This window comes from Oenanthe melanoleuca, chromosome Z (genome assembly GCF_029582105.1).
Source record: "Oenanthe melanoleuca isolate GR-GAL-2019-014 chromosome Z, OMel1.0, whole genome shotgun sequence".
Taxonomy (NCBI): domain Eukaryota; kingdom Metazoa; phylum Chordata; class Aves; order Passeriformes; family Muscicapidae; genus Oenanthe; species Oenanthe melanoleuca.
In genome coordinates this window covers 11,895,073-11,919,354 of record NC_079362.1, presented here as the reverse complement: position 1 = coordinate 11,919,354, position 24,282 = coordinate 11,895,073, and the positions used below count along the sequence as shown (strand labels likewise).

Below are 24,282 nucleotides of genomic sequence, written 5' to 3'. Positions count from 1 at the left end.
GGTGCCTGTTGCAGGTTTCTCTAATGTGCAACCAGTTATTATCCAATCTTACTTCTTAAGTTGCTGCTTAAAAAAGCATTGTCAGTTACCAATTGAGTATCTCCCCTTACAGCATAACCTGCTCAGCTGTGGTTACTTCTCTCTGTGATCTCTGAATGTTTTTTTGATTTGCTCTACCCAGCCATCTAGAAACACAGAAATATATTGCAAGGTGTAAATCCAGCCATCAGTCAAGCCCCAGACAGCCACTGTCTCACTGCTCCCTCTGCAGAATTGGGTAGAGAATCAGAAGAGTAAAAACTTAACTCATGGCTTGAGATAAAGACAATTTAATAGGGAAAGCAAAAGCTATGCACATGAGGAACGCAAAACAAGGAATTAAGTCACCCTTTCCCGTGGGCAGACCGGTATCCAACCATCTCCAGGAGAGCAGTGCCCCATTATGTGTGACAGTGACTTGGTGTCTTGGTTTTGGCCAAGGACAAGGTTAAACTTCTTTAGTGCTTGCAACAATGTGTGGCTGAGGGGATGTGACCAGACCCTAATTTGTTCCATATCACCTCACCTCACTGTGTGGTGAGTGGGGGAAACGGACTCTTGCTTTTGAGAATGGCATCCCTTTCAGGTTGTGAGAAGTCACAGTGGGGAACAGGCAGTCAGTATTTGTTGAAGGCTTTTGGTGTAAATTGTTAGTCTTACAACTTTTATTATTAAAATTGTTGCAGTTACTGCTTGTTCTCTTACCTTATTGCAGTTTCCAGGAAATTATTCTTATGTCAACCAATGTAATTCACTTTTTTTGCATCCAGTTTTCAACTCCATTCAGGAGCAGGAAGCAGGGGAGTGAGCAGTGGCGTGGTTTTAATGGGTCTTCTAAGTTGAAGAACCCCATTCCTAAACTGAAATTTGCAAAGCCATCACTCCAAGTGTACCCTCCTCCTTCCCCTTATTTTATATACTGAGCATGATGATTTGGAATATCCCTTTGGGGTAACCTGTTCTGGGTCTGTTTCCCCCCAGTCTCTCATGCACCCCTACCCTACCACTGTGGCAGCATCAGGAGTAGAATAGGCCTTGGCTCTGTGTTACCTCTGCTCAGAAATAGCAATCATCTTGGTATTATGAGCCCTCTGTTCAGCACAAATCCAAAACATAGCCCCATACTAGCCACTATGGAGAAAATGAACTCTACCTCAGTCAAAACCAGTACACTTTGGTGTCGTGTAAATTAGTCTCATGTACTTAAAAATTCCAGCTTTCAAATTGCTGTTAACTGTACCCAGCCTTTGACCAACTTGAGATTATTAAACTGTGTAGTTCTATGTAATTTTGCCTTTGTGCGTTGTGTATAGTGACATAATATCTAGTGAAAGTTAACTGAAAAACACAATCATTAACATTTCATTCAGATTTGGAAAGCTTCATCCATTTGAAGTATGTGGGGCATTTTTCTTAGGAATTCAGAAACACCTCAGCTTGAGGAGTGTGGTGTTTTCTGCTGCTCATGAAAAAACCTTTACTAGTGCTGGATCAAAGCCATTAGATATAAGATGGGAGGTGGTTGCAATTGTAAGGTCAGGATGGAGCAGAAGAGGGAGAGGTGGATGACTAAAAATCAAGCACAGTGATCTGTGACTTACCTTAAGTTTCCTCCCAAGAGAATTGGTTGGAAAAAAGGCAAGGAAATATATTTTTAAAGACATAGTTGTTGTTTTCATTAAATGTAGGTGTAGATACCATCTTGACTATTTAAGATGTTTTTTGGGGGTGATTTAGTTGAATTGTATTAAATCCATTGCTTATTACTTTTCTTTATTAGATCAATGTGAAAGACAGTGCACATGCAAAATACATTGAAAATCACATTTCGGGCAATGACATGAGGGCTTTCGTTTTTGAGTGTCAAGAAGATATGGAAACATTTCTGGCGGAGGCAAGTAGGCACCAATTTTGATATTAAGTACTGAAGTAGGAGCCCTGAACTTGGGAGTCTACCAAGTAAATTTGTATAACAATTGTTGTAACCCTAAACCAGGGGTAGAAGGAATGCTATAACTTTTTCTAGGGTCCTATATCATTGGCAGGAAAGCCATAAAGGCCTCTGTCCTCCCTGATCTCTCCTGTTACCCTAATTCCGTGTCCACATCCTATTGGCTTCTTTCCAAGTCCGCTCCCTGACCTTTTCCCTAGAAAAGTCCGTTAGCTGAGACCCTAAGACCTCTTTGTTACGGAGTCATCATGCAATAAACAAGATCTCTAAGAAAGACAAAAGAGCCTCTTTCGGATTCCTTCGTTTATCTATGTAGCACCCTTTAGCTCCTTCAGAGTAAGTAACTAGGAGGGAATTTACAGGGTGTTACAAACAATGATAAATATCTGTATCATAACACGTAGACAATGCAAAGTGTTCAAAGATTCTCTTAATAATTAAGGTTTTCTTAAAGCTTAGACTAACTGGAGGAATGCAGGTATATTAAGAAAATGTGGTTTTTTAGATTATCTTCCTCAGAAAGGCAATAACCACTTAAGCAGAAAATACTGTGTACAAGAAAATGGCTAGTGCAGAAATCTACAAATTCAGTCCAAAAATTTTCCATTGTTCTTTGACTAAAGAAGCAGTGGCCTCTTTTTGTGACATGCAGTGGTCCAAGGAGCAAATTAAGCTTGTATTTTCATAATACTGCTGTCTTCTGCATCAGTGAGAAGATTGTTCCTTTTGAAAGGATAATGATGCAGAAGGATCATCAGATAGATGATGCAGGAGGAAAGAAAGGGAAGATTGATTATTAAACTGTCACATTGTTTCCCAGCTACAGTCAACACAGTGGTGTATTTAGTGACAAACTGTCCTGCAATTTCTAAAGACTCGTCCACTCTTCACGAAAGCTAATCACTTTTTTATACCTGAACAGTAGTGGTGATATCTCAGGTTCTGGGAGCTTATCTTGCTTGTGTGGCTGTGGAACTCAGTTCAAGGCTGCTTTAACCAGCTCAACTGATCTTTCGCTTATGTGATTAGCTCTTTAGACTGAGCACTTGGCTGTGTATTTCTTTGATTGCTTTTATTTTCTCTAGCCCATAGTGTTTTCAGAGACTTAATGGAGTTTACTTTTAGAGGACTTGGTTATTGCTAAGCCAGAGTGAATTTGTGAGTTCTTCCAGAGGTCATCAGTTGAAAATAATTCTGACTCTGTGAATCAATAATGAATATTTTATTTGCATATGATGAATTTTTCTGGTGTTTACCAAATAATCTAATATAATCTAAATATAGGTGCATGATCATCAGAAACTAAGAGTGAATGCTGTATGTGCACCTGCTGAATCACATGCTGGAAGTTTACCTTCAAGACCGATTGAAGAATTACAGTATGTATCTGCTTGTATCGGGGAAGTAGTGTTAAATGCAGTTGGTTTGTTTAGTTGCTATATATTAGAATTTTTTATGCAAATCAATTATCACTAGTTCAGTTCTGGGTTAGTGGGACTTCTTTCTGACCCTTCAGTAACTTCAGCTTGCTTATCTGCTGAATTTGATTTGTGATGCTTTTTTTCTCTCTTCTTCAGCCGATATGGATTTTATTCATACTTACGAGAGTTATTTGATGCTCCTCCTCCTGTGATGAGTTATCTTTGTTACCAGTACCGTGTTCATGATGTTCCTGTGGGAACACAGAAGACCAGAGACATGATTGAAAAGGTAAGGTATCTGAAGAAGCTAAAACTCAGCTGTGTGGTGTGGAGTTTTATTTTGGAAATTATTTGACAAGTAAATGTGGAGAACACAAAAAATGCTTTAGCAATTTTATTTATGCTTTTTTATTTGCCCTGTAGAAGTAGGAGCACTTCTAACATACTGCATGACATTTTAACATGTTTGATCAATGTAATTATTCACTGAACATAATTGACAGAATATAGCTGATGCTGCATATATAAACTGAAAAACATTTTTAGCCAAATGTACCTTATCCTGTGGAGGCATTTTGCTGTTTCTGGTTTACTGGACATTTTTTCTCTGAGTTATGGTAAATCTTTGGTTATTTATAGTATTCTTTTTGACATGACTCATTTAAAACTAGCAGCTCTGGTATTTTTATACTTTTATTTTTTTCCTACAGATGCATTTGCTTGACTAATACATTACAGCTCACTTTATGGTTTTATCTATTAAGTCTTGGGTACTGTGTTTCTTTGTTACACAGGATACTTGTGTAATATGTTACCTATCTGAAGAAAATACTTAGTCCTTGTTCACTATGCTGTACAAATGCTAACAGTTTTTTATTGGTGTCTGCAATATCTTAACATCTTAATAATGTCTTATTGTTAAGATATTATGGTAATATGCTCTGACAGTAACTCAACAGTTCTTTGCTGACCAGTCTGAATTACTAGTATAATGCTGCATTAAACTTGGCATTTTTTGCAAAGATTGTCAATAAGTAGGTCTTGCATAAGCTGAATTTTTTCTATTGTGTTGATCAATCATATTTATTCCTTGTTCTGAAAAGGATTGCCTTAAGTAATGCTTTTATCAGATTAATATTTTTTCTGTATTTCTTAGGTTATACAGGAAACAAATCTGAAGCAAATGTATACAGCAGAAGAAAGATACATTATTAAACTATCTTATTACACAAATCAAAGGCTTTCTAGTAACACGTGCTTGAGGGAGGCACAGTATCTCACTATTTCAGTGGATACGGATGAAAGAGGACAGTTGGAAAACCAAGGGCAGGTAGAAACTTATTTCTGTAACTGTATATGTTGTGAGCTATTGCCCATTTTATCATGCATTAAGCTGAGCCTGCTTGCATATGTTAGTATGGTATGCAGTAAGAATGCTAGTGGTGCTTGCTCTTTTATTTCAGGACATCAGGAATACATTAAAGTCATTGGATGCACATTTGACTGCACTGTTCGACAAACAGAAACTTCTGGAACGCCAGGACAATAAGGTCAGGCAAGAGAAGAAGATGCTGTTGGAGAGAGGAAAACAGAGGAGGCAGTTGGAATCAAAAATTGGTGTGAAGTATGATAGGTAGGAAACAAGCTATGTTATCTATGAAAAAAATCTGTGATATCTATGTTATCATTTTAAGAATGAAGATATTTTTAATTTCTCTTATTGCAGTGTGCTTTTAGCCTTAAAAATAACCAGTTCAGCATCAGATACAGGTGGTAATCAAGACAAGGAAGGTGTTTAGAAATTATGATAGTATCTGAGACAACATGTAGCGATGTTCCAGATTTTTTTCTGAAATCATAGGATTCCGGTTAAATGTCACTGGATATTTATATATCAAATATTAGGTTATTGCTCTGACTTTGTAGTACATATCTAGATAATACCATAATGTGCATAAATGGTACTTAAGTAAGCATGTCTGGGATTGAGTAAGACCCCCAACTGTCCACAGTATTATTTACTAAAATACTAAATTACTAATTTACTAAATACTAAATTACTAATTTACTAAAGGGACAAGGTGTTCCTTTCCCTGAGTGCTGAATTTGCATTCCCATCTGCTTCTGTGGGCTTGTGGAGATGGGCATTTCTTGGACTGATTGCTCCTGTGATGGGCCAGGGTGTAGCCAAGATGTAGGGTATTATTTGGGCTTCTGCCAGCTGTTGTCGCTCTTGTGTATGTAAGCTTTTGTCAGGTACCCTGACAGAAAGCTAGAAGTGACATAAGTGACAACCGCTTGGTCTCCTGTCACCTCATTGTTTTACAGTTACATGCCTTTCGTACATGCTTGACGAGTCTTCATGATCACCTTCTCCATTATACCCCTGGAATTGTCATTAAGAATTTTTGTATTTTTAGTAACATTTATTTTTAATCACATTAATCAAATACTGATTCCTCCCATAGTTTAAGACAGTTGGAACAGGATGCTATTGATCTACAGGAGGAATATCAGCTGACAAATGTAAAGATCAAAGAAATAAATGAACAGAAATCAGAACTTGTTACTGAATTGATGCATCTCGCGAAGGTATGTATTTTTGGTTTGTGTTCCACTTTTATGAAAAGTCCAATTCTTGTAATTTAAGTAAGAGGCATACAGTATTTGTTATTGCCAATGTTTTCAAGCTAGCTTTCTTAATTATCAAATAATCGTGACTTTTTTCCATTTTTCATCTCACTTTTTTTTTTCAGTTTGTATTTCTGATAATTACTTTAAAATCACTTGAGAGAATTGGAAACAAATTAACTTTCCCGTGTCCAATTTAAAACTGTAGAAACTTTGTGTTGAAATGACAAATAGCGAAGATCTCAGACCTTGGCTCAACATTCTGGTCAGATGCTATCACTCTAAGAATTTTATTTTGCAGGTCCTCTAGGTCTACAGTTGAAACTTTACTCTCCCTTTTATTAAGGGAGAGGATTCATTTGTATTTATATGCTGATCATAAATAACTTGGCAAACAGTCGCTTTCAATGGCGTGTAATTGTAGCTACTCTTTAGACAGTAAACAGTCTGTTGATGGTTTTGAAGCCTCTGGACTGTTCCTGAGGCTGTCCTATTTGGAAAAAAAAGCAAACATCTTAATGTTGTCGAGCCAGATTATAGTGATCACTAAAGTCTGTTACTTAACTTCCCAAACACAGACTTGTTTAGACACCAGATGTAGGAGTTGCTGTACATCTTGTCAGTCAACTGTGTTGTCATTACAAGATGCATATGTCTTTTGTGTTTATTTTTTGACCTTTTTCTTGACCTTTTTCCATCTGTGACATATGATGTCCAACAAAATCCACATGTTGGCATATAGTGAAGGGAAAGAAAATGGGGGGCAGGGAGGGTTGATGTAAAGTTGTGGGTTCAAAGTGTGTTTGTATATGTATCTACAGATATGTATTTATATATATTTGGTTGAAATTATATATGTATACTTAAAAGTACATGAGGACTATATGTCTTGAATTTGGCAGCAGTATTGATGAGCTGAACATGGTGTGAGAATGCATGTTATGACTAAAAGGATGGGTAGTTTCTAAAGTAATGATTATATCAGTTTGGTGAAAAAAAATCCTGCTCTGCTTTCCTATGTGTAGAAGATCATACCACTCAATGTCGTCAAAGTAGCTTTGAGTCTTCAGATGACCAGAGCAACTGCCAAGAAGAACAGACTGCAGTTAGAGTACAAAGCAGGAACCGTACAGCTAAGAGCTGCACAGGTAACAAACAATATTTGGGGGTAGATACTGGGGTATCTACTATGGAAACATCTCACTGGGAAGCCTTTATGGTGTTGAAAAGGATGCTTCTGTGTTTTTGTTTAGAAGTGTGTGTTAGTACTGCTAAATATTTAGCCTTGATTTCTGTAGTTTGACTTCAGCCTGCGAATTTAAAGCAGAATAGTAGCTTTGCCATCCTCAATTAAGACAGCTAAGCTTCTGTCAAAATGTGCCACTCAGTCATCTTACCCTGGATCTTTTTATTGTAATAAAAAGTGTGTAAACATTTATTTCACTTCAGTGTTACTCAAGGGATTACTTTTTTCTGAGTCTGTCAGTAAAACAAGCTCCAACCCATGTGGGAAATACCAGCTCAAGATGAACCAGAAAGTGCAGCAGCATTATGGAGCTATTTTACCTTTCTTTCAGCTCATTTCTTCATACTGTAATTAAATGCCTTTCTTGGAGGACAGAAAAGAGGCTGAATGGTCCTTCTCTTGATAGATTGTGTTAGGAAGCTGTGCTCTGTTCAGGTAAAAAGTCTGAGGAGTTAGTTCCACGGCAAGTACACGTTTCTAAAAGCAAAGGATGCTGCCATTGCTTGTGGATTGCTGCAAAGGTCAATTTTTGTGTTTGTGTAGTAGTACAATCTTCTAGTGCACTGGGGAATAAACTGTCGATGTAGAGGGCGGTAAGTTACGAATTTTTCCTTGTCTAGCAAGAGTTCAGTTAACTGTAGCCTAGTAATTCAATTTGATCATTAAGATAAAAGTAAAAATTGGAAAGCAGCTTGAGAAGGTGGAGGTAGTTATTTTGCATGGATGGGTACTTCCAAAAAGAATGGTCTTAGCATGTAGTTAGAAAGCCACTCCAGTTACAGTTACCATCACTTGGAGGAAAATTAGGCAGAGGAGAAATTTTTAAGAGGAGGAGAAAGTAACTTGAACACAGAGACAAGTCCAGCATGTTCCTTAGAAAACCACTGTTGCACTAGTTCTTACACATGATGCATCTTTTACTCAGTTTATCAAAGTGCAGTGAAAATAATCTAATTGCTGGAGCTCAGTAAGGAGTAAGAATGTATTTCAAAGCCATGAACCTCATGTCAGTAGTGTGTGTTGTTACTTTAATGTTTCTCTGCACACATATTCATCGTTTAGGGAGTAGCTTGGGCTGGTACGTCATAAGATGTCTGGTAAGATCAGTAGACAGGATTTGTGGTTTGTAATATTCTAGTAAAAGGTGTCTGTGAGTCAAATGGAGTCCCATTGAGGCCCTCTCAGGAAACCAACAGAAATGTTAACATTGCCACATACTTTTTAATATATAGAGGAAATCAGGAAACAAAACTTGTGTGGGTTTTTCTGTATTTGTCTAAATTTTATTTTTCTTGGCGGCTTTGACAGTAAATTGGCAAAGTTGAGTGAAAATTGAAACTTGTTGAACAGTCAGTGCATTTATTCTAGTATGTGCTTTCCTAGTAACATCAAATATCTCTTGCTTATTTGTTAATTATTATTGGTTTTTTGTTAGTGTTATTGTTATTAGTTTTTCTGTCATATACTGAAGTTTCTCCTGCCAAATATGTATTTCCTCTTCACTGAAGAATTTTACTTACCTTAGCTTGGACCAGGCATATTCAGTATTGAATCTGCTTCTGATTTAAAGTGCCTACAGATCAACTTGAAATCTTTCTTCATGCAACTCTGCAGAGCTCCCCTTCAAGTGGGAGCTTTGTATACAATTGAGATTCCCCACTTCAGATGATTCAGAATTGATTTGGGCTCTGGAAATGATCAAACACGTAAAATCTATACTTCTTGTAGAAAAAAAAAGTATGGGTGCTTCTCTTTTTATCTTTATAATAGTGTCAAAGTATTTCAGATTAAGCCAGTTGACTTTGTTGTATTTGTGGGATCCAAAATACTATTACAGGCCATATGCAGATATCCAGTGGGACGTAACTATTGTGCTGTACGTTGTATTTATGCTAATTCAGTACAGCTTGAGATCTTGGCTGTAAAGAAAAGGAGGGACATCCTTCCTTTACTATTCTATCTGTATAGCTCTTGCAACAGTCCTTGCAACTGATGCGACATTTCCCTCCTTTACAATAGACTTCGTGAAGTAGAAGGGGTGGTCTAAAAATGGCCTCTTCTAAAAATTTTCCAACCTTTCTGAAAACACCAACGCAGTGTAGAGAAATATTTTTACACTGTGTGTGTGGAGATTGTGAAATGCTTATCTGTAATGCAGAGATGTATTTTGTAGTGCTTGGTGGAGAGGGAGAGAAGAGCAGGTTTTTTTAAGTTGGTACCTGCTGAGAACAGCAGTCCTGAGTCTTGTGAGTGTGAGATGTCACTAATGATCATACTAGTTACTACTACTTCAGTTGTGTTTATTAAGTAAAGATCAGTTACAGAAAGTAATGAGAGTTACTATCAATGTATGTGTACTGTATTAAAACTCTGGAACAAGCATTTCTCTAACTGTATGATTTAATTTTTTTCACCACTGGAGGGCTCCTATATTTAGCTGAGGTACACAACAGTAAAACTTGGGAAGATAACTCTTGAATCTACTTCACTTGTTAAGCTGAGAGACAATAAATTTAACAATGTCCAAAGAAATTGCTTTTGATCAGTTTACCTTGGCATCTGTTGACTTGATGAGCAGAGTGGTAAAATGAGTTCTGTTCATTGAAGCAAATTTTTTTTATATTTTAATAGGCTGGTTTAATCTACTTTTTCTGCTTCAGATGTGGCTTGTTGCTAGTGTGCTAGTGTTACCTCTGCAAATTCACAATAATATTTTTAAATGGTGTTTTTTTTAAAGTATCTTTTATCTTTTTTCTTTCTAATGTTTTTAACAGCAACGTTTTCATGAACTGGATAATAAGAAGCGACTTCTTTATGATAAGTGCATAGAATTGTTGAAACAAGCTCGACATGTCTGCAGATTTGGTCCAGGTCAAGATTTTCCAGAAGAATTTCAAGTTGTATGTATATAAAGAAATTTGCACATACCTCTTGAATTTCCAGCTTCTCCTGCAAAGAATATTGTGTATTTTTTTTATTAGAAAAGGTCCAAGTAAAGGATTATGTGTACTTTTGTTCCTGTCATTAACCTTTTATACCACCTTTAAAATAGTACTGAGATAGCCTTCGATTACAACTTTGTTTTGTACACAAGGAAGAGAAAATTAGACCTGCGATTTCAATTGAAATCCACAGTCTTGCGTTCACAGAAATAAATAGAGGCCATGTTTTTCCACCTTCCTGCTCTAATGGAGCAACACTAAAGAACTGAGGTCTGGACCCTGTCAGTCTCTTAGAAGTATTCATCTTAGAAGTAATAATTTTTGTGCCTTCTTTAGCGTAATCCATGTCTTACACTGAATCTCTGAGTAGCAACTAATTATGTATCTTAATTATGTAACAGCACTTCCAACCTTCTTTCTCTGTCCAAAATAGTTAGTGAGGGAATCTTCTATATTAAATTTTGAGTGACACCCTGATTAAAAGTAACAATATAGTTTACGATTGATCCAGTTTTTTTCTTAAGAAAATTGAGTCCTTCATTAGTGTTGCTTTGTAACATGTGCAATCCTTTGTCTTGCAGGCTTTTCAGACTCTTCCAAACACATTGGAGGAAATTGATGCTCTTCTGAATGAAGAGAAAACCAGGGCTTCCTGTTTCACAGGCCTCAGTTCTTCGGTATGTTCACTGCTTTCCCTCCCCCTCCACCCACATTGTGCTTGTTTCCCACTCTGTGCTCTCTTGGTATAATAAGCTAGACAGTAGGAACAATGTGCTGTAAATGTCAGATTCTGCATCTACTCAGATTTCAAGTAGGTTCTTAAAAAAGTGTGCTTTTAAAGAAAAAAGTTGCAATAATCTGAGAGAAACAAAGCTTTACTATTTCCTTGCCTTAAAGCTAGAAATCTGTCTTGTTTAGTGTGCAGTGCAGTAGTCTGTGTAATTGTGTTTGAACAGTATTTGTGCAGTATGGTTTTTTTTACAGTCAGGGTTAGAATTAGCAAGTATTCTGCTGACTGCTTGTTTTTTGTTCTGGCAGGTTGTTGAAGAATACAATAAGCAAACACAAGAAATACAGCAGTTGACAGAATATCTAGAGGGAAAGAAAAATGAGTTGAATAACTATAAGCAAAACATTTCACAGGTAATAGCTCAAGTTATCACTTCTGTATCATTATTATAATTCTACCTCATTGTAGGAATGTATGTACAGAAATAAACAGTAACATTTCAGATTCTTTTGAGTGTAAACTGAGATGTTAAATTCTCTAATTATGATGTTTTTTCAATGTAAATGCTGTCTCCAAGGGAAAATTCAGTTCTTAAATTGATTTTACATGGATATGTCTACTTTTAGGTCAAAGAAAAGTGGCTAAACCTCTTGCAAGAGATGATCGCACAAATTAATGAAAAGTTCAGTAAGTTCTTTAGTTCTATGCAGTGTGTTGGTGAAGTTGATCTTTACATGGAGAATGAGGTATGATTAATTTTTCGTATAACATTCATATTTTCTTGCATAATGTTTTGGTCATATATTGCTAGAGAAAAATAACAAGTTGTCGTGTGGATATGTTCTTCTTAAAAAACACTGAAGGTTTGGTGTGCTAGAACTGACTTATCAGTCTAATTGAAGGCAAGTGAGTCTTTATCGAGATGACTTCACCTCCTGACTTTTGGAATAGGCCTGCAACTTACAGAGCTTCGTTAAAAACATTGTATTTACTTAGCTCTTACTCAGATTTTTGAAACTCATTATTTAATTCTGCATTTTCAGCTAATTTTTGTTCTCTCCTATCATGTAAGTCTTCTAGAATTAAGTGTTTGTGTTGAATTGGTTCTACATATAGTTTCAACTGGAATCTGGGGGCATTTTGTCTGTCCTGAAAGCAGGCATCATTGGGTCCATCCCGTTACTTTCTCAGTAACCTTTTTAGGTAGGGTTTACCTCTGGTGAAGAGTTTAAAACATCAGTAGAACTTGGGGAGAAATATTCAGTGCAATGGGCAGAAGAAGGAAATTTGGTATTTTGTTTTAAATTGATCACTGAAATGATGATGTCAAGACTTGCATATGTTTACATATAGACTACACAATAGTGAAAATTAACACAATAATTTTTTTATGGCTTTTTTTGCTGTTGTAAATTACTCAAGCAGCTTTTCTTAAAATAGCAGTGGCAGTTATTACTCAGGGCAGAAGAGTGACTGGTAAGGCTCTTTATATGAACTGCATGAAACTGTTTACCCGGAGACTAATAATATGGAACAGCAGAACATTAAAACAGACTTCTCAAGAATTTTGATAATTGCCTGGACAGATCTATATTACACAAAAACTGTCTTTTAGATAAAAATATGTTGGGGAGAACACAGAAGGAACAGTAAAGCAGTTTAAAAGCAAAAGCTGTGGAGTACCTTTCTGAATCTCTTTTTTGGATGGTCTCGCTTTTCTAGAGCGAAGAGATCACAAATTGTTATAAGAGATTAGCTAGCAGTACTGTGCCATTTCCTCAATGGATCATTGGCTACAGTCTAGAAGGGTGGATAATCTATTCTCAAGTTTGTATACCATCTGGTTCTCTGTAGGAGAATCTTTTGCCTCACCTGTAGATACGGAGAGAGAGACTCTTGAGGTAGAATTACTTTTTGTTAGAAACACTTCTGTAACATTGAAATTCAAGCCTCTGTTAGTCTGCTTTTTAGGAATTTTCAGATCTCTGGATGTCCTTGGTGTCTTTACCTGCTGTCACAATTGGATAATGGGAGGAACTGGACATTAGGAGGAACTTCTTTACAGAAAGGGTGATTAAATATGGAATGAACTGAAGAGGGAGATGATGGAGTCACTACTCCTGGAGGTGTTTAAGGAATAACTGGATAGAGGACTCGGTGCCATGGTCTGTTTGCCACGTGGGAGTTCGGTGATAGGTTGAGCTCTGATCTCAGAGGCCTTTTCCAGCCTAAGTGTTTCTGTGTTACTCTGTGAAACGCTTCACTAGATTATTCCTTAACATCCTAGCAGAAGTCTCTGTGAATGGTTTCCTTGGTAACACTTAGTAGCCAGAATTCATACTGCTAGCCGTGATAACCCTCACATTCATTGATTATTCACCACAAGGTGTTTTGAGCATAATTTTTGTCAGTTTTTGGAACATCTTTTGGTTATATGAACTGGCATTCAAAATAGTGTGGCAGTAGTCAAGGTCTGACAGATGCCATAATGGCTGTGTATCTTCTGTATTTGGTTTTGCTAGCCTGTATCTTGTTAACTTTTTCAAACTTAGTTTTGCCAATGCATCTGAAATTACAGTGGGCTTGGAGACCTTAGATTCTGGGTTTCATTTCTCCTTATATAAAGTTGTGATCAGAGCAACTCAAAGAATCACAGATAAGTTGGACCAACTTGCAAGGATCATCAAGTCCAGTTCTTAAGTAAGTGGCCCATGCAGGGATTGAGCCCACAACTTTAGTTTTGTTAGCATCTTGCTCTAACCAACCAAGTGAACTCTGTGGCCACTGAACACAACTTCAGGATTAACAGAGAGTACTCTGATGATCTCTTTTTCATCTTAAGCATGATTCCATTTCGTTGCATGGTCCTTCTTTTGAACCACAAGTGTTATCCTTATACTTTGCAACATTGGCTGAGGCTGCTGACAAGTTTCATTTTCCTGTTAAAGAAAAGCCAGAGTTGGAATCCATGTGTGTGGTTTTTCCTGTTGAAGTATGAAAAGGAAATGTCTGTCCTGATGGATTTTGAGCTCTTGCACTTGAAGAGGTTCAGATTGGTACTCAACCTACACACACTACCATTACTCCACTGTTCAAATTGGTAGTATCCTAAGACATTTTTTTTTTCTGATTAATGGCATTTATAAGGGCATTGCTTTCTTCTTTTTCTATCCAAGATTTTTATTTTCCTGTTGTTGTTCTTACAGCATGTGAAGCCTTTCTCAACAGGAATTAGCAAACCATAGTCATGGAAAGGGAATGGTATTGGAAATTCTCCATCAAAAGTAGACAAGCGTGAAGGAAAACAGATGAAACAGAAGTAATATATATAGATGAACCAGAATTAATATATTGATTTTGAGTTGAATCTTAGTAGTTGGTAGACCCTTGTACATTTGTATAAACGTCCTGTAACTTGCATGTCATCATAAAATAAGCTAAAAGACAAAGAAAATGAGTTTAAAAGGTATTGGCTTTTCACAGGAGGAGTATGAGAAGTATGGAATTCGTATTAGAGTCAAATTCCACAATAGCAGTGAACTTCATGAATTGACTCCATATCATCAAAGCGGAGGTGAGAAAACTGTTTCCACTATGTTATACCTGATGGCTCTGCAAGAACTCAACAGATGTCCTTTCAGAGTTGTTGATGAAATAAATCAGGTGAGAATCAATAGTGTGGTATTGCATTTTCTATATACAGGTGCTTATGACGTAGTGGAGAGAACAGACTTTTTTTTTTTTCTTTTCAGGGAATGGATCCAATGAATGAGAGAAGAGTTTTTGAAATGGTTGTGGAAACTGCTTGTAAAAAAAGGACATCTCAGTACTTCCTCATTACACCAAAGGTGTGTGGCAGACAATGAAATAAGTTTAAAGTGTAGGAGAATTGGCTTTTGTGTGATAATACACCAATAAACACTGTATAACCTGCCTCTGGTTTACCTAAGAACTTTGGATTAAAGAGAGGATTTGTCCATTTTAAGGACAGTCAAGCAGGAGTTCAGACAGCTTAGACCAAGGCTCATCTCCTCAGAAACCCATTCTGAGTTGTGGCCTCACTGGAAGTATCATGTGTTAAGCACCAGTAGACAGAGTTACCATGGAAAAGGCTGTAAAAAGTAATGCCTCTATCTGACACAGAATTCATACTGTAGCAGAGACCCACTTTCAGACAGCCAGACAAGTCAGATGATGATACTGGAGGAGGAGCAGGGTAGTGCTGCTGACATAGGAAGAACTAGAAGAGTCCTATATGATTACTTGATTAGTTTTCCTGTATTAATCGGAGACTAGAGGCTCAGAAAGCATGAGATCTATGCTCTGAGAGTGACCAGTTTAATTGTACTCTTTGGTCAAAATTTAGAAAAAGGTAGTTGACTTACTATGCAATACCAAGGCTTGAAAGCGGTAATAGGGTGGCTGTTCATCTGTACCATTAACAGAGACTAATGTTACATTCAGTTTGATCCAAGACAAATTGCAGCAGTAAAGGTTACTTGTACATCAGGGAGACAAGCAGTCAGCAGTGCTCTGTTTTTTATTAAGATAGTGCTTCTGTATCCTGTTATACACTGTATTTTAGAAAATCTGGCTGGTATGTCCTGTTTTTTCAGTTAGTAGCAAATGATGGGTCTCTGTAAAGCTACCTCATAGCTACCTTACTGGAAGGGGGTGGAATGTAGTGCTTGTTGTTCCTTTATGCTTACCTCCATGCAGTTTGGTCATTTCCTGACCACATTACTTCTTTGATGTTCCATCTATTCCCTTTTGTCGTCTTGCGATTCCTCTCCTTATCAAATCAGATTTTCCATGTGCTCTCCTACTAAGAGAAAGAACAGAATGATTTTGATTTGAAAGATAGATATAGCTCGACTAACTCTAATGCTTCCCAAATTTAAGGAGTTGTAGAAAATTGCTGTCTGGGGTCCAGAGTCGGTTGTAAAAGTTGAGTCTGTTGTAAGATTACTAAGAATAGAGACAGGGAAAAATTGCATATGCAGAGCTAACCAGAAAGATCAAAATAAAAATGAAAAATCAGAATTTAAAAATATCAGAACTTTAAAGAAGCAAAAAAAGTCAACAACATGATAAGAGGAAACTCAAGGACTATGTGGCAGCACTATTCAGCAACAAAAGACAGTGTTATGAAGAGGTGGCTGAGGACATTCTTTGTGTCTCCTTCCCTTTTCCCTCCACAAGCAGGTGATATGGCAAGTTATAATGACAAGAAAAATTAATGAGAAAGTATGTTATGTAAAGGTTTAGTTGTTTGAGTGTTTGTGTGGACTGCATTAAAGGATAATTAAAAGGCTGCACAAAGGAGGCTGAGAAGGCCAGACTGCTGTTCATGGCTTACCTGCAGTTCCTGAGCCTGTGCTGTGTCACCACTTATTAGAAAGCAAGTGTGTAATCACCTACCAGAAGGTGTAACAATTTGTCATACTAAGCCAAGTTCCATGTGTGTACCAGTGGATATAGGAAAAACTGCTACCCTTTTTTTCAGTATGTTGACACCTCCCCGACTGTGTTTTTTAAGCAACCTGCAGAGGGGAACGGGTATAAATTAATATGCAGTAAAGTTGTTTAGGAATATTGTATTTTGAGTAGTTGTGATTCACTGTCATAATGAGTAGATGAACTGAATATTAGAAGTAGTTTTGAAAATTAATATTTTAATACAAATCTGGGGGGAAACAGATTACATTTATTAGACATAGAGAATCACCTTGTTGGGAGGTAATCTTTTTTTTGCTGTAAAGAAAGATTGGAATTCTAAATAATCTTAGGTTAGGTAACTCTTAATGGAAACAGGACTCATTTGAGTACAGAAAAACATAAAATTTGGTATTAAGTGGGAAAAATCAACAACAGCATCTGATGTAAGTCATAAGTACCTAAATGACTGGGGAGAGGGAAGTGACAAGTTGAGCATCAGTTGCAGGTAAATTGTTCAAGGCCATCCTGAGCACTGCTTGTAATCTACAGTTTACATGACATCTCTCTGCCTGGCTTATGTTTGGGAAGATTTGGATTATCCAACTTCAGCTGGTACACTTCAGAAAAGTAGTGCAGGGGCTGGAATTACTCCAGAAGGTAGCAGTGCAACTTCTAAGTAATTTTGATTGTTCTGAGTTTCCACTAATGGAAACTGCTTAGCTCAGAGGAGCACAAGGCTAAAAAGAGACATAGATTTGCTTGGGTACAATTACTATCTCCGGTCCTGCCATGGGGAAAAAAGGGAAAAACATTATTCTGTGTCCACAGAGGAGTGGAGTTATTCTCTGGATACAGAAAAAAAGCAGTGAGATTGATGGCAGCAAGAAGGTACAGATTAGACACGAAGATTTTCTTCTGATAAGAATAGGGATGCATGGAAATTGGCTGAAGAATGAGTCCCTTTGAGGGGGTTTCTAGGAACAAACACACTTCATTTGTCAGGCTATAATCCTAGTATAGTGATATTTGTGAGATCTAAGGTTTTTTGTACATCTTATTCAGCTTTTTTAGATAATGGGGAACATGTAGCTATTCTGACTTCAGTTTCTGTATTTTTCACCAGCTCCTGCAGAATCTCACTTACAACGACAAGATGACTGTGCTGTTTGTCTACAATGGACCTTTTATGCTGGACACGTTCAAATGGAACACGAAGCGCTTCAGGAAACGGCAACGGCGGCTTTCAAGGATGACTGAATATGGTATATAGCTATAGATCCATAGTTCTACAGAAATATTTTATATATCTTTCTTGAAACAAACGGCTTTCAAGAATTGAGAAATTGTCCAAGAGGAAAACTCTCAAAGAATTGATAATTGAGAATTTTGGTTCTTCAAAACTTACACAAATGTTTGGCAGATTTGAAATGCATGATTTTCTTTTTCAAGTCTTTCATGATGGTCACTTTCTGCAAGTAACCTACTTTTCTCAATAGTAGGTTTAAATAATTTTTTTTTTTCTATTCTGTCAGTTAATGCAGCATCAGAAGTGCAGGTAATTTTTCTAGGTTATCCTGGACTTATTCTGTGACTGTTGTTTTTTAGAGGTTGGGGTTTTTTTCCAAAAATTGGAATTTGCTTTTGGTAAATAATATCCACAGATACGGATATTAGCCCATTTCCCCATTGAAATGAAATTTTTAAATACTAATTCAGATGATCTGTAGAAAAATAATAGTTTGTAATGGTTTGTTTTGTAAAAATAAACCTGAAATTAATATAAATAATATGATTCTGTGAATATGTTATTGTTGAGTAGATACTTTCTCTCAAAATTATTAAATAAATATAGTAACATTTCATTTTGTAATGTTTGAAGGATAAGGTGTTTCTAGCAAGTCTCTTAGCAAGGAGACTAACAGAATTCCAGGTCTTCCTGAAACAGTGAGGTAGCAGAAGGAAAACTAAGCAATATATAATTTCTTGTGTGTTTGTTTTTCTAAGTAAAACTTGATACATTTTTGGTCATATAGAATATAGTGATGCAGATTTGACATGTAAGTTAAACCCAGGAGGATTTTACAAGGGGTCAGGTGTATTGGAGTGATTGTACAGTCAACAGAAAACCGTAAAAATTTTGAATAGAGTGTTGGCTATAATTGTTAAGCATTTGGAAATGCAGGTTACAACAGAATGTTCAACACCTAAAATGAAGTCCTGATTATTAAGTTAAATATTAAGTAAGTAAAATTCAGCATTTTGATGTCTTTTCTGGGTGGATGTTTTTCTTAACAGCATTCTGGCAATGAACTTTGCTAGTGAAACTTGTATGCCAGACTTTAATATTCACATACTCAAAATAAAATAACCCACCACAAGATATGGGCTGGAATCTAGAAGGTTTTAGGTATTAAAGGGTAAGTATTGTAATTGTTCCTTTGAATAGATAGATAAGCCCAAAGTACAGTGGAAAACCACACATTCTTGTTACTGCAGTCCACTGTTACTCAATGGAATTGTCTGACTGTGAAATGAGTTGCTAGAATAATTCCTATGATTAGTGTCCCAACACAAGTACTGAGCAAAAGATATGAAAGTGTGGAAACTCAGGCTGTGATCCAGAGTTAATTCAGTTAGCAGAGTATCTTTGACATAATTGAGGCTACAGACCTATCTATCTGTGCCCTGTATTGAAAGATCTTGGTTTTAAAAGTATTCTTCAAAATTGTCTATTTTGGGGAGTTTCTCCATGTGAATGGTTTATTTTCCTTTACCCTCCGTCGTTGTTGCTGTTACTGTTAGTTTTTGTATCTCATTGCTGTTCTCAATAAATAGTTCTTGTCTCTCTTGGGCAGTGATGTTTGCCTTTTGTGCCTCCAGTTTTCCTTTCCAGCACACTGCAAGGGGAGGGGAAAATGGAGCAGGAGAGCAGTGTCTGGTTTTGGAGAGTCTTGTGGGGGCAAGAGCTGGGGAGTACCTACCATTCCTAAACCAGGACAGGTTGGCACAGTGTCTGATGGGAGGTGTCTGACAGAAGAGCTACATCATGGGGAAGCAGGGGAGGGGGAACCTTGGCACTCTAGCTTCTCTGTAAATAACAGAGCCAGAATGACTTTCTTCACTTCTGACTCACTATAACACAGTGTCCAAAATTACTTATCCTAGAACTTTTTCTTCTGGAAGCATTTTTTTCTCCATACCTTGTTAATTAAGAATAAAACCACGATTCAGTACATTATAATTTGTGAGAGAAAGGATATGTGGAAGGGATTTAAATCCTCCTCTGCTCCAAGAAAAATTCTTCACCTATTTATGCCTAAACATCTGAAAATCACATGACTGTTTCTATGTTACTGTACCCAGATTAGGCTTGCCAAAAACCATTCTATGAGGCTCATTGCTCCAGTGTCCTTTACATATTCCAACAGCTGGGGTGAAGGGCAATTTTTTGTAGCAGGGGCTGATCTAGTAGTTATAACCTCATTTTATTTTGGTGCAAATTTCAGCCATTGACAAAGCTGAATTAGTAGGGAGTAAGTGCGGAAGGCAGACATTTTTAGCCACTGAAAGCTTTACAGGCTTGACTGTAGCAGTGTGGAAAGCCATCAGAGAAAGCATGGAAATATAAGGGCCACTAGCAACAGTAGAGGCAGAAGTAACAGGTGATAAGCAGCACTATGGCAGCCTACCTACCAACATCTCCTGTGGCTCAGCTCTTTCCAAGAGGTGTAATCCTCTGACACCGATTCCCATGTTTATTCTTTCACCAAATTCCTCCAGCTTTTCTCCACTAATCTGTTCCCCATTACTCTTGGAGGGAATTCCCCAGCTGTCCAGTCTTCTATCTGTTCATCTGTTACCCCCACTAGGCCAATGGGGTTTTTTGATAGTTGTACTGGTTTTGGCTGGGATAATTTTCTTTATGGAGGTTTGTGTTGGGTTATGTTTTGGGTTTGTAACCACAATGCTGTTGGTTACATCGAGGTGTTTTTGCTACTGCTGGGCGGTGCTTTGCACTGCATTGATGCCTTTTCTGTTTCTCACACTGCCTGCTAGCACAAGAAGTTTACAAGAACCTGGGAGGGGACATAGGTGAGACAACTCACCAGAGGGCTATGTCATGCTGTATGACATTGTCCTCAGCAGTGAAAGCTATGGGAAGAAGAAGGGATGTTTGGAGGTACATCCTCTGCAATAACAGCTATGTGTGGTGAAGCCCTGGTTTTCTGGAGGAATAGCTGAACGCCTGCCGCTTGATGGGAAATAATGGATGACTTCCTTGTTTTGCCTTGCTTGTGCACACAGCTTTTGCTTTCCAACTTAAACTGTTTTTATCTCAACCCAGTTTTCTCACTTTTGCCGTTCTGATTCTCTGACCCATCCCACAGGGCTGGGCTGTGTGACCCTGTGCTGCCCAGGATTAGCCCACAACAGGACTGTGTGTTGGTCTCAAAACGTGATATTACATCTGTCATTTTTGCACCCGGAGCTAAATGAGATCTTGGCAAATATCTTGGCTTGATGTGTATTCATAGAAGAGCAAGTCATCTGCTTACAGACTGACCTCTTTGGAGAGTGTGGTGATGAGAACGTGGCAAGTTAGCTTGAAAGGAATGACAGATTTCATTTCTTTAGGGATAAGGAACCATGCATAGTAGTGAACAAAGCTGATTTTGCAGGAAGCAAGATGGGGAAGGGATGATAACTCAAAAGATGGTGGCAGAAGATATCAAAGAGCCATGGAAAAGAGCAGAGAGCAGAAGAGTGCACAGGTAACATGTAACATGGATGGTTCACATAATTTAAAGGGGAAAGGTGTCCAATTCCCCCTTCCCAATTTATAACCAAAGGTGTAGACTGTGAACATTACACAGCTTGACCTTAACTCAATCCATTAACAGAGGTTTACGTCAGTTTGGTTCATGAAATAGGTTTTTCATAGACAACAAAGGTTTTTTTGGATGGTTTAGTTTTGTGGGGATTTTTGTTAGTTTGGTTAGTTTGGTGGTTTGGGGTTTTTTGCAGGTTTTTTTACTTGTTTTGTTGGTTTTGTTGTTCGTTTTCCTAAGGAATTGCAAACACTGTGTAAATCCAAAGCAGATGATCAGTACAAGGAGTGCAAAGGGACATTTCAGATACTACCAAGAGTACCGGCCTCCCTTCGTCCTCCTGCAGTGGTGCTTGAAGGACTGTTCAGTTGGAAAGCCACATTTTACAATTTTCTCTGGGCCCCAGCTGCTGAGGAATCTGATTCTGCTTTGTGTTTGCTTCTGAACTGAACTGCACCATTCATGAAGCACTTTCCTGGTCAAGAGTTTTTGTATTATTTAAAATACACTTTGCTGTATAAAATATGCTGCTTTGTGCTAATATATTTTAAATGGTACAGTTGCCAGTGTCCCTAAGCATCAGTATGTCAGAAATGAGTATGTTCCTGAAAAATCATTTCAGTAGCTTCTTTTGGAGACAATCCTTTATTTCAGTTTGAACAAAATTACAGTAAGGCTGTCCCCCTTGAAGTGTTTGTTTAAAAGTGATACCCCTAAGAAATATGACTTATTAGATGTAAGTGTTGAATGTAGTTTAGCTTCAAGATAACGCCTAGCAACATGCAATGCAGGAAAGCAGAGTCAGTGATTTGCCACCAGCATTGCACAGGCTAGTAATACAGCTGTGGCTTTTTCCCTTTATTTTTTGGCAGAGTAGTTATCCATGGGTTTCCATAGGCCCTCAAAATGTGCTTTCTGCTTGGAAATACTGTTCAAGGCTACCAAAGCAGTTGTTAACAGCAGAAGACTCACATTCCTCTATGTGGTGCTTCTGGGAAGCACTAATATACCTCACATCTGGGTCTTCTGAAACTTTTGCTGCTGTCCTTCTGGGCCCTGCCCATTAGCCAGAAGATAAATAAAAAGCCATTGATGAAGTCCAAGGTTTTCTGTGATTTTCACCTTTTTAGCATAGTGTTGGAAGGGCTCTGATACTGTCTATGCTCTTTGGTTTCTTTCTCCATCCCTTCTGAATTCCAAGAGGGCATTTTTGGATCTTGTAATGGTGAACTGCCCTTTTGTATTCAGTGATTCTCCTTGTGCTGTGGTTTACACATTTCATTTCCTTTGCACCTTGTATTTCACTGTGGACACACACAGGCATTATGACGTCTGAGAGGCAATAGACAGTATGAAACAGAGACTGATGGGGTTTGATATGAAAAGTGATAGGATGTTTATCAGTTGGAGGTCACAAGCCAGTAAAAATACAGCAACAGTTGTAGCAATTTCAAAAATACAAGCTGAAAGGAATAGGGAGTCTAGCTCACCCCAAAAGCCATGGATGAACCAGAAAAATACTGCGTGTAATCATACAGAAATAAATGTCTGTTAAGGATTAGAACTGGTGGCAGTCAGGACCTTCTCTTTCTGAAATGGTAAGATTTCCACAATACCTGTGGAAGTGTTTGAGTAGGTGTTTTACGGGTCAGAGAGGTTCTCAGCTGAGGAGAGTATGGCAGTGAAAGCATGGTAGCTGAAAAGTTCTTGCCATTGGGAAAGCTTCCTCTGCTTTAAGGGAGTCCCATAAAAAATACTTGAGTAAGTACAGTGTTCTGACAATTGGGCATTTTCATTAAGTTACTGCTGACGAAATTTTTCCGATGTGGTGGAGCAGTGTGAGGAGCTCAACCTGCTTTTTTCCAAAGCAAAAGTCATTGAGAAAGTAGTAGTGGTTACAGAGCTCTGATGCATAAATGAAAGCTCGCAGACTCTAGCCCTGGAAGAGTGAGTGCTGAACAACATTGTTACAGACTCCTATGGAGATCAAAATTATCCAGGTCACTCAGCAGCCAGATTCAGAAAGCCAACCTTCCTTATATGCAGCTTTCTGAACAACTCTCCAGGCATTTAACTAGACTTTTAAGACATTTTGTGGTGTGTTCCCTTTCTTTTATCTTTGGCAGAGAAGAAAAATGAAAATACAGGAAACCCTTTCAACCTTTTAGAAGTTCTGCTCTCAGAGTCTGTGTTCAGGGTCACATTTCCCCATTACTGCCAGCACCTCTGTGGTGCTCCCAAGTCTTTGCATGACATACCCATTCCTAGTCAAAATTTATCCTACTCCTGGTGAGACCCCTCTGTATAATATACTCAGTGACTGGAAACATCCTTCCAAGACCTTCTCTACACTAGGCAGATTTTGGTAGCTGTTCAAATTGCAGCACTAAAACCAAATATTAAAAGGTTTAAGACAAAGCATAGTTAATGTCTTTTATGAGGGGATTGCAAGGGAATGAGGCCAGTGCTACAGCCCTTATTCATAAAACCAATGACAAGCTGAAAAAAGAAAAAACATTATGCTGAGATTTTTTTATCAATCCTTTAGCCATCCAACACAAGAAGAAAAAACTCCAACTCAGCATTGAGTCAAATCTGGAAGCTACTTAACAAGTTTTGCTTCAGCTACACATGACAATCTTCCACCCATTTGTCCCTGCCTGCACTGCTGGAAGGTTGCATGTTTCTTCCAGTCCAGGGCTCATCTTGTCATCCAGTCATATCCTAGCACCATGCCCATTCCTGTAAGTGGCTGCTTTCGATAACTGTGATGCCAGTGACTGTGCATGTCAGGGAGCTTTTTGGCACAGGGTACCTTGCCTTTCCCTCTTTCAGAGGCCAAGCACATTCTTTTTATCTCATCTCCATGCTCCAGGGAAACCTCCAAAGCCATGGAAAGCTCAAGGCAGCAGTATGGCTGCACAGGCTGAAGCATCATTTGCTCACTGAGCTCACGGTGTGAGGGAGAGCCCCACTCTGAACTCAAAAACCATGGAGCAGTGGGAGACAGACTTCTTGGGAGCTGAAGCATGCAGGTGATGGGACACTTTTTCC

At 38.0% G+C, this 24,282-nt stretch overlaps 1 protein-coding gene across 1 annotated transcript in view; it reads left to right on the top strand.

The window, feature by feature from the left end:
• The window catches only part of SMC5 (structural maintenance of chromosomes 5), a 37,295-nt gene extending 18,042 nt beyond the window's left edge, over positions 1-19,253 (top strand). The window contains exons 11-24 of the mRNA XM_056513980.1: positions 1,820-1,933; positions 3,275-3,369; positions 3,568-3,700; positions 4,568-4,741; positions 4,875-5,044; positions 5,880-6,003; positions 7,068-7,190; positions 10,063-10,188; positions 10,812-10,907; positions 11,269-11,373; positions 11,587-11,706; positions 14,444-14,623; positions 14,713-14,808; positions 17,523-19,253. Of these exons, the coding sequence (XP_056369955.1) occupies positions 1,820-1,933; positions 3,275-3,369; positions 3,568-3,700; positions 4,568-4,741; positions 4,875-5,044; positions 5,880-6,003; positions 7,068-7,190; positions 10,063-10,188; positions 10,812-10,907; positions 11,269-11,373; positions 11,587-11,706; positions 14,444-14,623; positions 14,713-14,808; positions 17,523-17,669 (1,803 nt within the window). The 3' untranslated portion in view covers positions 17,670-19,253. The remainder of the gene's footprint in view (positions 1-1,819; positions 1,934-3,274; positions 3,370-3,567; positions 3,701-4,567; positions 4,742-4,874; positions 5,045-5,879; positions 6,004-7,067; positions 7,191-10,062; positions 10,189-10,811; positions 10,908-11,268; positions 11,374-11,586; positions 11,707-14,443; positions 14,624-14,712; positions 14,809-17,522) is intronic.
• Positions 19,254-24,282: the final 5,029 nt, after the last annotated feature.